Source organism: Cupressus sempervirens, chromosome 6 (genome assembly GCF_028749045.1).
Source record: "Cupressus sempervirens isolate cs-2001-9-10 chromosome 6, ASM2874904v1, whole genome shotgun sequence".
Classification (NCBI taxonomy): Eukaryota; Viridiplantae; Streptophyta; class Pinopsida; order Cupressales; family Cupressaceae; genus Cupressus; species Cupressus sempervirens.
In genome coordinates, this window is record NC_143123.1 from 517832434 (window position 1) to 517844486 (window position 12053).

The 12053-nt window shown below is 37.1% G+C and overlaps 1 protein-coding gene across 2 annotated transcripts in view; it reads left to right on the forward strand.

Annotated features, from left to right (window-relative positions):
• Window positions 1-12053, forward strand: part of PGSIP6 (plant glycogenin-like starch initiation protein 6) — a 91409-nt gene that overhangs the window by 54790 nt on the left and 24566 nt on the right. For both annotated transcript variants that reach the window (XR_016353067.1, XM_089788766.1), the window contains exons 5-7: window positions 6796-6903; window positions 7151-7288; window positions 7587-7721. Coding sequence is in view for 1 of the 2 variants with exons in the window: in XM_089788766.1 (XP_089644892.1) it covers window positions 6796-6903; window positions 7151-7288; window positions 7587-7721 (381 nt within the window). In the remaining variant the exon portion in view is untranslated. The remainder of the gene's footprint in view (window positions 1-6795; window positions 6904-7150; window positions 7289-7586; window positions 7722-12053) is intronic.

The window sequence follows — 12053 nt, forward strand, 5'->3', positions numbered from 1 at the left end:
ATGGAAGTCCAATTGGAAGAATTTGGAGTTGAAATCAAGAAAAGCATGGTGAAGAAAGAAACACTTAGTAGATTGAGACGAAGAAAAGATGAATCAAGATGATTGCCAACACAGATGTCAATTTGGAAGATGCAACTATGAGTTGAGTCCGAATACAAAAATATGAAATTTTCGAGGCTGAAATGAAGAAGAAATGGAGGAGCAATAAGGAAAAAAAAGGAAAATCCATTGAAATTGTTGGCATAACTGATATAAGTGATGGTGTGATGACTATTGGTGTTAGTAATGTCATGGTACAAATTTGATTGCATGATGATCAGTTATTGTATTGTCATTGATGTCAACTATTGATCTAATGTTCCTAGTATATTGCAAAGCATAATTATGATGAGAAAAGTCTTGTAGTAAGGTTCAGTGGTTATGATCATTAAGAGAGCATTATGGGTGTCTCTTGAAGTGCATATGGTGACCGCTGTTGCTGAAGTAAAGATTAAGATGATTGATGAATTAACAGTGCATCTACTAGAACAATTAGTGACAAGCAATAGGTGATTTGATTGGTTTGTCAAATCTATGTTGAATAGTGTGGAGCGATCATAGGATGATGTGAAGAAGCCAGTGAAGCTGATGAGTTTATGATAGCCGCTAATAATTATTATAGGTAAAGCAGTTCCATGATGCTAGGGTGACTGTTGAAGTAGTCTCAAGTTTGATAAAAAGGTTAAAGAAGAATGAGTTCTTGAGTAACAATCAGTTAGTTGATGATTGGCAACTGGTATTAGGGTTGTAGTAAATCTAGAGTAGTCAGTGGTGATCTAGTAACTTGGATGAATTCTTTAGGTGTTTGACCTCTTGGCACTGATTTCTATGAATCAGTTGGTGTGGTCTTGTGAACGAGTTTCCTGACTTAAGATTTGTCTAATGGCGCATTGAATGTGAGTAGGATATTTGAATTTCTTGACAGTAACACATTTAGGGTTTGATTTAGGTGGTGGGCTTGGAAGTTCTGTATATTATGGTGAAGGACGAACCGTTTATGTTGTTGATTGCGATCGAGCAATGTGGTGAAGTACAAGGTACGATCCAGCTAGAAAGAAGTTAGGTGTGTTGAGAAGTGAGATTGAGCTTTAGTGGATCTAATCAGGCAGAGGTAGTGCTATTACACACATCATTCTTTTTGTTGTTCCTTATCAATTACAATAGTCAGAATCCCTTAACTACCCAACAAGTTATTTGTCGTAAATCCTTTAATTGGGTGACACCTTAGCTCGTGTTCAAAGTCCTTTAACAAGGTTACCACTAACAACCTGGACAGGGTAAAGCTCATAACATGGCGTACTTCAAAAGAGTACACAATTTGTGAATACTAATCCCCACTGTGGTTTGACCCAAGTTAGGTTTTCGTGATACCAAAATCTTTGTGTCAACTCTGTGGATGTTTTCATGTGTTGAATACTTTTATGTGCTGCTATCAAGTTGTTTATCAGTTAAAGGTTTAATAGGTTGAAAAGTTGATTATTTGGCTGGTTACTAATTCGCCCCCACTCTTAGCAATATGATCCTTAGGACTAACATAAATTGCATAGAAAACATAACCTTTCTTCCTGTGACATGTTCAAGCTTGAGCATGAGGGGTTTGGACTTCAAAAGAGACTAATTCCCAAATTAAAATATGTAAATCAGATCTTTGATGGCGAACTTCGTGATTAAGATACACAAATTGAAGTGAAATTGTTGACAAAGGGAAAGAATTTGAAGTGAAATTCTTGAAATGAGATGGAAAGCTGAAACAAAATTGCAAGAGAAGTGAATGAGAAAGGCCAACCCATGTCTAGAGCGAGTGAGGAGTGGACGTGAACGGGTTAGAGTCCAAACCCCTCATGTCCAAGGCTGGACATGAAGGGGTCAGATTTGGACCCACTCATATCAGCATGTGGAATTCAACCTTGCTCATTAGAATTTGCCTCCAAATTCAATGAAAGGAGGTGCCTAAGTCGTTCACAGGGAGAACCAATTTTGTAATAGGCATGATTAGGAATTTTTAAAGTGGTACCATGAATGCTGGGTAGGTTTGGGCATAGAAATCAGACTGCAGGGGCCAGATCCTATCAGACTTAGGCCTTAGAAGAACTCAGATTTTGACATTAGCACATAAGGTATGTGGTTGAAAATCAACAAAAGTTGTCATTTCTTGAAGGGTTCGAACTTGACTGGCTGATAACAAAGTTCGATGTTGGAATTATAGTTCTGTAATATCATTGAATTTTCATTCGCAGTTAAGTCTGATATTAAGTTGAAACAAGAAAGTCCACATTTTTTCAGACAAATAAATGAAGTTTGTTAATAAAGGAGTAGAGATGTCATGGTTTTGAATTTTTGTTTCTTTGCAACAATTTTCCAAACTATAGAATTTTCAAAGTTCTATTTAATGGATAATGATGCATCTGGGTTGAAAATGCTTAGAAAATGAAAGGCTATATGATAAGATCAAGTTCAAAGGCTTTAAATGAGAGTCTACAATGTGCAATGAAAACATAGTTCTAATATCCCAACTTCTACTTCAACTTAAACTTGCCAACTAACTTCTATTTCTACTTCTACTTCTAACTAGGAATTGAAGGAAGTATGGATGAACTTGGACTCTACTAGACATAAATTTATCAATGACTCCACCCACCTAGTGCAAGCTTCTAAGGAATAGTCTAATGGTTTTCACACCAATATGCTCTTTACCATCCCATTAAATGGATGCAAACTAAAGATTAAATATCAATTGAAGTTAAGTGCATATTCAATCATCGACTAACCACACAAGGCACTCTTACCATCAACAAGAGGCTAGTTTCCCGAATTTGTTCTAGTCAAGCAACTAAACATCCACAATCTCTTTCATTCAACTAACTACTTCAACATGAAAAAAGATAATATAAGTGAGGGACGCAAAGAACCATGCATTGTTCCGAAATGATCATTTATATATCCACCATGAAAACCAACAAAGAATAAAGAACAATTTTGGTAGTACTGTGGCAATAGATCTCCAACATAATCCCTAATGTGAATGATGTGAGCAAGCCTTTATGTAGGGAGCTCAATTACAATGAATGACAATTGATTCGAAATCAAGGGCCAAGATTAATCCCTTTAAGCCCTAATTAAAGTCTTTAGAACCATAGTTGCAAATATTAAATGCCCACCCAATTACAATCAAGCACCACCATGTGGGCCAATAGAAAAATTACATTCATTTTATGAGCCAATGAGAAAATTTAAATCCATAACACTTGGATAAGCTTCGATGACAAGCAAACCAATCACAAGAGAGCACCTGTAGAAATAGCAAACCTGGAGAAAAAGCCTCCATTTAATGAATCGATAAGATGATGCCACTTGTATATACAGCAAGCCATCTTTGAGAATATTCTTTTCTTCATCCCTTTTCTCTCTTGGTAGATTCAACGAATCTAGACACAATATGACAAAGCTCTTCTACTAGGAGACTTGGCACGTTCTCATTGGTTGTGGACATGGCTTCCACCTCATCATTCCTTAACTTGCAAGGCAAACCACCAATTGTAAATAATTGTAAAATTTTAAACGACTATTTCTACATATCAAGTTAGTAAGACTTAGAAAATCAACACAAACTTGCTATTGTAATTTTCAATAACAAAATTTAATTGAGTAATGCAAATTCAAATCTCATATCTCCTCCCTAAATTGGTTTACAACCAATAATAATCAACGTCGTTAATTTTTTTTGTTATTTTCCTTGTTTAAAATTAATGCTAATTATTTAAGTTTAAAGATGCCTTTGAATAAATCAATTTGAATTGGCCCCTTTGATATTTTTGCAAAATTGAGGGCCTTAGAATATTTCAGTTAATGCATGGCCCTTTACAACTTCAAGTTTGGAAAATATTTAATTTATCGCCATTTATGATATACTTTTCATTAATTTCATTTGCCCATTTGTTAAAATCAATGCCATTTAGATAAATTCAATGCCATGATGGATGAATTAAATAATTAATATTTAAAAACAATCCATGTTTTACAAAATCTAGGTAAATTGAATCTCATCACAAATCAAAACCCATTTTCATTTTGTAAAATCGAGGTAACTTTTATTTCATCTAAATTTAAAATCTATTTTCATTTTGCAAAATTGAGGTCAACTTAATCTCATATCAAATAAAAACCCATTTTCATTTTGCAAAATCGAGGTAAATGTAATCTCATCTTAAATTAAAAGTCATGTTTTCATTTTGCAAAATTGAGGTAAATTGGGTCTTATCTTATTTTGAAATTAATTTCCATCCCAAAAATGCTTTAAAAATTGATCTCCCCTTGCTTAATATTATTAAATATTTAATCCAACGCTTATTAAATATCTAATCCAAAGCTCAATGCAAGGTTTAATTACATCAAAGTTTATCTTCTAATGGCAAATTAAAATTTAATCCCCATGCTCATGCCTTGTTGATTTCTTCCTTTATTCAATCATGAGATGAGAAGGTGCTTGCTTGATCTTAAATTTGAGATGAGGAGAGCCCTCTTCCACTTATTTGAGATCAGAAGAGGCTGGATAGGAATGAAGGAGAGGCTCAACTCAAAATCAAGGGAACAAAGAGTGTGCTCAGCTCCAAAATCAAGGGAATGAAGACAAGTCTCACCTCAAAATCAAGGGAATGAAGATAAGTTTCAACTCGATTCCAAGGGAACGAAGACAAGACCCAAATCAACTCCATAGTTTAGATTCATTTTTTTCCTAGCCCAACTTCTACTTTTATTCCCATCTCTCAGACTTGGCCAAATTTTGCAAAATTTTGACACACGTGATTTTCTCAATTTTCAAATTCTACTCAAAGACGACCTCTTACCCCCTAGATTGCTGCCAAATTAACTCTAACACCTACTCGCCAAAAGAGGGGGTCCCCATTTGCAATGGGGCGATGATGTGAAAGCCTCACAATAGTTAGCAATGCAAATCTTAGTTGTGTGGTTGAGTTTGATGATCACCAAGTCTCTCAAAGATTGCAACCAAGATTCTTGTTGAATCTTGGCTAGAGGTGTCTGAGACAGAAGCCTCTATAGGTTGCTTTGTGATTTGATTAATCGCGGAGTCTTGTTGAATAACAGTGTCCAACTATGTGAACTTTGTCACGATAGACTTGGTCACTTGGACTGTGGAGTATTACCTCTTTTAGAGGACATGGTGGAAGGATTGTCAAATTCAATATAGAGAGATGAATGTGCAGACAAACATGGGAAGATTGCTTTCCCGATGAGCACAAACCAAAATGGATTCTTGATTTTGCAGAGATAAAGAAGGAGCTAGTTGCACCTTAAATCCTCAATAAATGAAGTTGCAGTAAAGAAGAACAGGTCCATAATATCGACAATCAAGGTCACGATCGATGACCTAGGTTCACCCATGTTTGTTTGGCCAAAGGCATGTATATATGCTATTTACATTTTGATGATGGGTTCTTACAGAATTTTGAAGGGCAAGACTTCAAAGGACTTTTTCAGAAGATAAACTTGATGCTTTTCATCTTTTAGCATTTTAAGAGTAATGTTTACACTCATGGTAAAGGAGGAGAGGATATTATAAAGTTTTGGCTAGATCCAACAGCCTCTGGTCGTACAAGCACGAGGATTTTTTTTCTTTTTTCATACAGCATGAGGTGCAGATGCAAAGGATACACAGAACTTGCAATCCATTTAGCATTATATAATATGCAGTATTTATAGAAATTTAAAAAGGAAGCTTCATGAATGATTTTTAATTTTTAGTTAGTTCAAACTTTAAAGTAGAAATTTATAAATGTGAAGGTGAATGAATGATCAGTGGGAATTAGAAAATGATAGGATATCTCGAGTGGTTGGTGGTGATTGCACTCTTCTTTCTCTTCCTCTCTCTTATTTTTCTCTACTTGTCTTCTTTTTTATTGTTTCTTAAGGTTGGGAGACCTTGCTTAGAACCCCCTTTTAGGTTTAGGTTTGGGATTATACATTTAAAAAAAATTAAAAATTCATAAAATGTAAATTTGACTATGTTTTCTAGGTGGAGGGAATATCTTTTTCTCTCTGATATGGTTGAGGGATGTTTGAAAGTCTGCCTCGAAAGAGAAACATTCTTGGAACCCCCTTTTAGGTTTAGGTTTGGAATTATACATTTAAAAAAAATTAAAAAATCATAAAACATAAATTTGACTATGTATTCTAGGCGCATGGAACATCTTTTTCTCTCTGATATGGTTGAGGGATGTTCGAAAGTCTGCCTCGAAAGAGAAACATTCTTGAAGATATTCTTGCTGTATAAGAAAGTGTTGGGGATGCTCCCTTGAGGAGACTTGGGCATTGGGGATGACCCTTTTTGGAGGCTTGGGTGTTCAAGTTGGCAGTGGAATGCTTCATCCCAGTTCTGTTATACTTGAGATATATCATATTCCCATTTTGAGGATCTTTCCTAAAAGTCAGGGATGTATTCCTTGGCAACATCGCTGTAATTCATTTTCATTCAAGCTAATGAATTACAAACTCTTTCTAGATAGCAATATTCTTTGTGTTTAAGGTTAGGGCCATAGATTTCAACTTAAGTTATTTGTATGAATTTAACATGTTCAGCATACCTTTTTCTTATTTATTTTTATACACAAGCGGTTCCAATATATATATCATATAATTTGAGATTTTAAACCACATGGTTTTTGGATGTTTTGTTTCTATTTATCTTTTAGGAATTTCTGATTGGTAAAATTCACATCCATCATTGCTTTGTTGATCTAGTGGATGGTAGATGGAAATGAATTGCGAGTTGTTCATTACACACTTGGTCCGCTTAAACCATGGGATTGGTGGACAGCTTGGCTATTGAAGCCTGTTGATCTTTGGCAGGTAATAACCACGTGATTTAGGGTGCTTTAATATCTTATATTATTTGTTAACAGTTCACTGATGTTTATAAAGTTCAAGTTTGATTTGTATTCTTTGTTTTCTTTGGTATTTAGCTTGCAAATTGATAGGATTTAATTGAAGATTGTTTGTTAGCCACTTGCTATTTGTTCTTATTCAAGTGTATTAAACACTGTTAGAAGTTTAATGCTCAGAAGTGGTTAAATTTATTTCCTGGTTTGATTGTCAGAATATTCGAGTGACATTGGAGGATTCTATGCCAGGAACAGCTGGAGGAAAAGACCCTCATAGTCAACTCTCAGTTGAAATTCTATTTGTGCTTCCTTTGTTGGTTGCTCTCTATTATGGGCGCCATTTTCTAGTTCAGGTAGTTACATCAGATGTTCAAGATTATAGAATATTTAATTCAGGTGGCAAGCTTCTGCCACTATATAGGATTTTATCTTTTGACTACTGCGTAGATATCATAATTTAGTAAGATTACCATGATATTCATTGTCATCAGGCCATTTATTGTATAAAATTTAAATAGATTGGTAAGATATCAATTTCACAGCAAGATGCTAATAAAGAACTGTTGGACTAAAAAAAAAACACTTTATCAAGTAGTGATGATGAAAAGAATGCAATCTGTTGCCTATGACAATTCTTTGTATGATGTACAGGTGCAACAAGGCCTGGTGTGCAATGGGTCATCTTGTGGATATGCTAGACATCTTTATTACAAATACATGTCTGGCAGCAGCTTGCCTATATATTCAGCTGTTGGAGTTACTGCATCAGTTGGTTCAAGTTCACAGGTCTCTACTTTAAAACATAAAATTTGTGGAGTTCGGTGTTTGTTTGTTTCCAATAGATGAGAGGGACTATAATTTTTCTATGATTTATTCTTATGTTGAGACACATTATAAATATTACTTATGGCTAAGATTTTGAACCAGAGAACTTTTCTGAGGTTGGATCCAATAACTAACTTCCAAATCTTACTTCTAAGAATTGAATCACCTTTCATGTGTTTAAAAGCTGCCTTCCATGTTCTATATGTGGCATAGCAATATACAAGGGATTATTGGCACCTGTAATGTCTGAGATAGGTTGAGAGGCAGTGCTTATTTACCAAGTAGTCCTAGAGGCTCCCTTTAATGCTCTTCTGTTTGAAAGTTAGAGCCTTGCCTTCCAATGGAAGAGGGATAAGCATCTTAGCTTTAGGCAAAATGAAAAAAGTATCCTCAATCTGAGAAGTAGGCCTCAGCTCATTTTGTGAGAAGATGACTGTTAGATTCTTTGTCTTTTGGTTGCTTATCTTTGAAATTCAGAAATCCAAATTATTGGGGAACATTGACACTTAATAATTTGATTCTACAGCTTGGGTAGGGATAATTGTCCTTGCTTGATTGTGCACTGAGTTTGCATGTACAAGTAAGAAGTCTTTAAAGTAACCTCAAAGTGTGGGTACAAGAAAATAGTGATTGGCACCTTGTGTATTTTGGATACATTTGAGCACATACCAGAAACAGGTGGTAAGATGGAACTGTACCAGTTGGTTCTAGAGATCCCAAGTTTTTTGAATTAAGCTTTGCAATTTAGTATAACATTTTCCCAAGCATCTTTTCTTTGATCACCAAACTGCATTTTGTTTGTGTGACCATGTAGAGAAAGTAGACCTCAAGAAAAAATTCTAGTTTGAACTAGATAGTGCTGTCACTTGAACCTTTCTGATTTTCAGTGGTCTTGGTAAGATGGTTTTCTTTCTCATTTTTTAAGTAACATTTAATAGATTCCCAAGATGGTCAGTGAGATTGCTTTTTGTACCCTAAAAATATGGTAAATTTTACCAAAACACAATTGAAATACTCTTGCAGACTTTGCTAATAATGTTATTTCAAAACTGAAATATTATTTGTGCTGCATAATGATTCCCTTGAAGTGAACAATTATATATGCTATCCCTAAGGGTTTTAATATATATATTTCCATTTCCAGATCTATCTTTGCCCTTTTTTCTAAGTAAAATAGAATTCAAGTATTCACTATATTAATTTTCACTTGGTTAAAGATATTGTTTACTGCACAGATTAATTAAGAATCACACACAGACAAAGAATACGAACATGAACAGCAACCAGCAGAACTCTTATTATTATTATTCGCATATGCCCACAGTACATTATACTTCGATGGTATAATATGATGATTACAATGCTTTCCGAAGGGGTTATAAATACTTTCCGAAGAACTTTCCCGAAGGAATCTGTTGGGCACATACATTATGTCCGCTACAAACTATTTACCTGTCGGTTACATAACAATTTCCTTTCCGAAGGGACCCGTCGGCTGATACACAATTTCCTTTCCGAAGGGACCTATCGGCTGATACACAATTTCTACCGATGACATCATCCCCCCCCAAAAAGAAAAGTCGTCTCCTGACGACTACAGAACAAAACTCAAACAACTAATACAACAATATTACTTTCACATTCATCCCGTTGCATCTATAGCCTTTGCTAACACAATACTGACCTTTCAAGCTGACCTTGATAGCCACCTGTGCTGCTTTCTCTGCTTCCAACTCCTCGGTACCCTGAGCCAAGTGTTGCTGCACTGCCTCCAACTGGATGATCAGCTCCTCCCGAGCTCTCTACGCATCCACCAAGACAGCCTCATGGCCAACACCTACTCTTAGTGCCTCTGGTACACAGACACTTCATGCCTACAGCAGCTCTAAGTCTTCTCAACTGGTCAGACTTCCACGACTGATATTCGCAACGACTGGGGGTCCAGGTGGCAACGCCCCCGGCAGGGTCGAGGGGCAGCGCCCTCGCGGGGTCTTGGGGCAGCGCCCCGGGTGCGCTCCAAATTAGCACTTCGCAACCCACACAGAAATGCATGGAACACACCATTTCTGTCATTTTCTGCCGATTCTACACTCTTTCTGGCAATCGCTGATGCTTCCCCTTCCCTATGGCATCATCTGATACTCATTCTGAGACTCATTCTGAGCAACTTGATTCTGTTGTTTTTTTTTTTTTTTATAGAAAACATCATGTCACCCTTCTGTGATGAAATCCGTCTGAAGGCGTCTTCACTATTTCAATCTTCTGGAAAAGCCGTACTGCAATATCCCACCAAGTCTTCAAAATCCGTATGATGGAAAATAACAAAATTGGGCTCCAAATGCCGTACGTTAATCTTTTGGGCCTTGTCTTAAAACCGTACAGTGGTCCTAGTGCTAGAAAATGCAATTTTTAAAAATCGTATAGTGCAAGGAAAAGCCGTACCACAGGAAAACCGTACGACAACTTTCAAGATGGAAACCGTACCTTGTCTTAAAACCGTACTACAAATATGGAATCCATACATTCTTTAAAAAATCGTACTACAACATGAAATCCGTACATTCTTAAAAAATCGTACTACAACATGAAATTCGTACGTTCTTAAAAAATCGTACTACAACATGAAATCCGCATTCTTAAAAAATCGTACAACATGAAATCCGTACATTCTTAAAAAAATCGTACTGCAATTTGAATTGTCTGGAAAACCGTATGCCCTCCTTCAGATATGAAAAAAATCGTACTTCCTTTTCCCTTTAGACGAAAACCCCGTACGGTGCTGTCTCCTGCAAATATGGAACTGTAGGGTACTTCCCAGAAACCGTACGGTGCTTTCCAGAAACCGTACGGTGCTTTCCAGAAACCGTACGATGCTTTACTTCACCTTTTTTTTTTTTTAATAATAATTTTTTTGAACAACTATGTACAATATTTACATATGTACAGTACTTACAGTCTTCTTCTCTCAGTTGTTCGTCCATGGAGGTGCGTTACTTCTTTCATGGTAGACATTCAACTTCGACCTATTCACTGTGTCGGCAACTTCCTTTCCGTCTAGCATCCATTGTTTTATTGCTCCATTATCACCCACTTCCCGAATTTGATATGGTCCGACCCACTTAACTCTGAACTTGCCTGGGTTGATCTCATTCCGTCCATCATACCTCAACGCCAACTGTCCTGGTTGAAACTTGCTACGCCTGTTCTGTGTCATCTCCATATCGCCTAGTTTGTTCCTGAAGCTCCGTACCATGGACTCTGTCAGCTGCCCCTCCTGTCCGTCAATAACACTTTCACTCTGTACTGCTACAACTTTTATTGAAACCTTCCTCTTTGTTGCTTGTGCAAATCGTATCGTGTGTCTTCCTTGCCACCGGTACCTTTCTGCTATATCCGTGGTTTGACATAATACTTTCTTCCTGCGCAGTCGTACAGTAGAATCTTTCCTTCTTTTGGGTTCGTACTGTATGTTCTGTCCTTCAGCTTCAGTCATATCAGCGTTTCCTTCTTCGGCTTCTCTGTGTTGCTTCGAACATTCATTTCTTTCTTCGGCTTCTCCGTGTTCCTTCAGACATTCATTTCCTCCATCGGCTTCTCTGTGTTTCTTCGGACATTCATTTCCTCCTTTGGCTTCTCTGTGTTCCTTCGGACATTCATTTCCTCCTTCGGCTTCTCTGTGTTCCTTCGGACATTCATATCCTTCTTCTTTCTTACCTTCGTCGATTCTTAGCATATTACAACTCGGAAAGAGCTCGTAATCCTCTATCTGCCAGTGGTAAAGACCATTTACTGAATCCAAATCGTCATCTCCTTCCAATCGTAGGACTCCCTCTTGATCGGGTTCCATACTCTGCCTCCTCTTATCGTCTTCTCCTTCAGAATTCGACGACAGAGCTTCTTCTCTAACCATCTGAGTGTGTAGATCGATGACATACTTGCGGCCTTTGCTTTCGAGTGATAAAGTATTTTTCTTCCAATCGTGCTTCGCCTTGGCTTGTATTAGCCACCCCCGGCCCAGAATGGCATCATATCCTCTCCGCTTCAGTGGGATCACGATGAAATCCAACAAGAATGGCTATGTTCCAATCATCACTAGTTGTGCTGTCAGGACTCCCAATGGCTTGATTCCATGTTGATCGGCCGTTAGCAGCTGGAATGTAGGCGGCCATAATGTCGGCTGTCCCAACTTTTTCCAAGTGTCTTCAAGCAACACATTGACACCAGACCCTCTGTCCACAATTGTTTCCGTCAATACAGTCCCGAGAATTCCCATTTTGACGACTGCTGGATGGC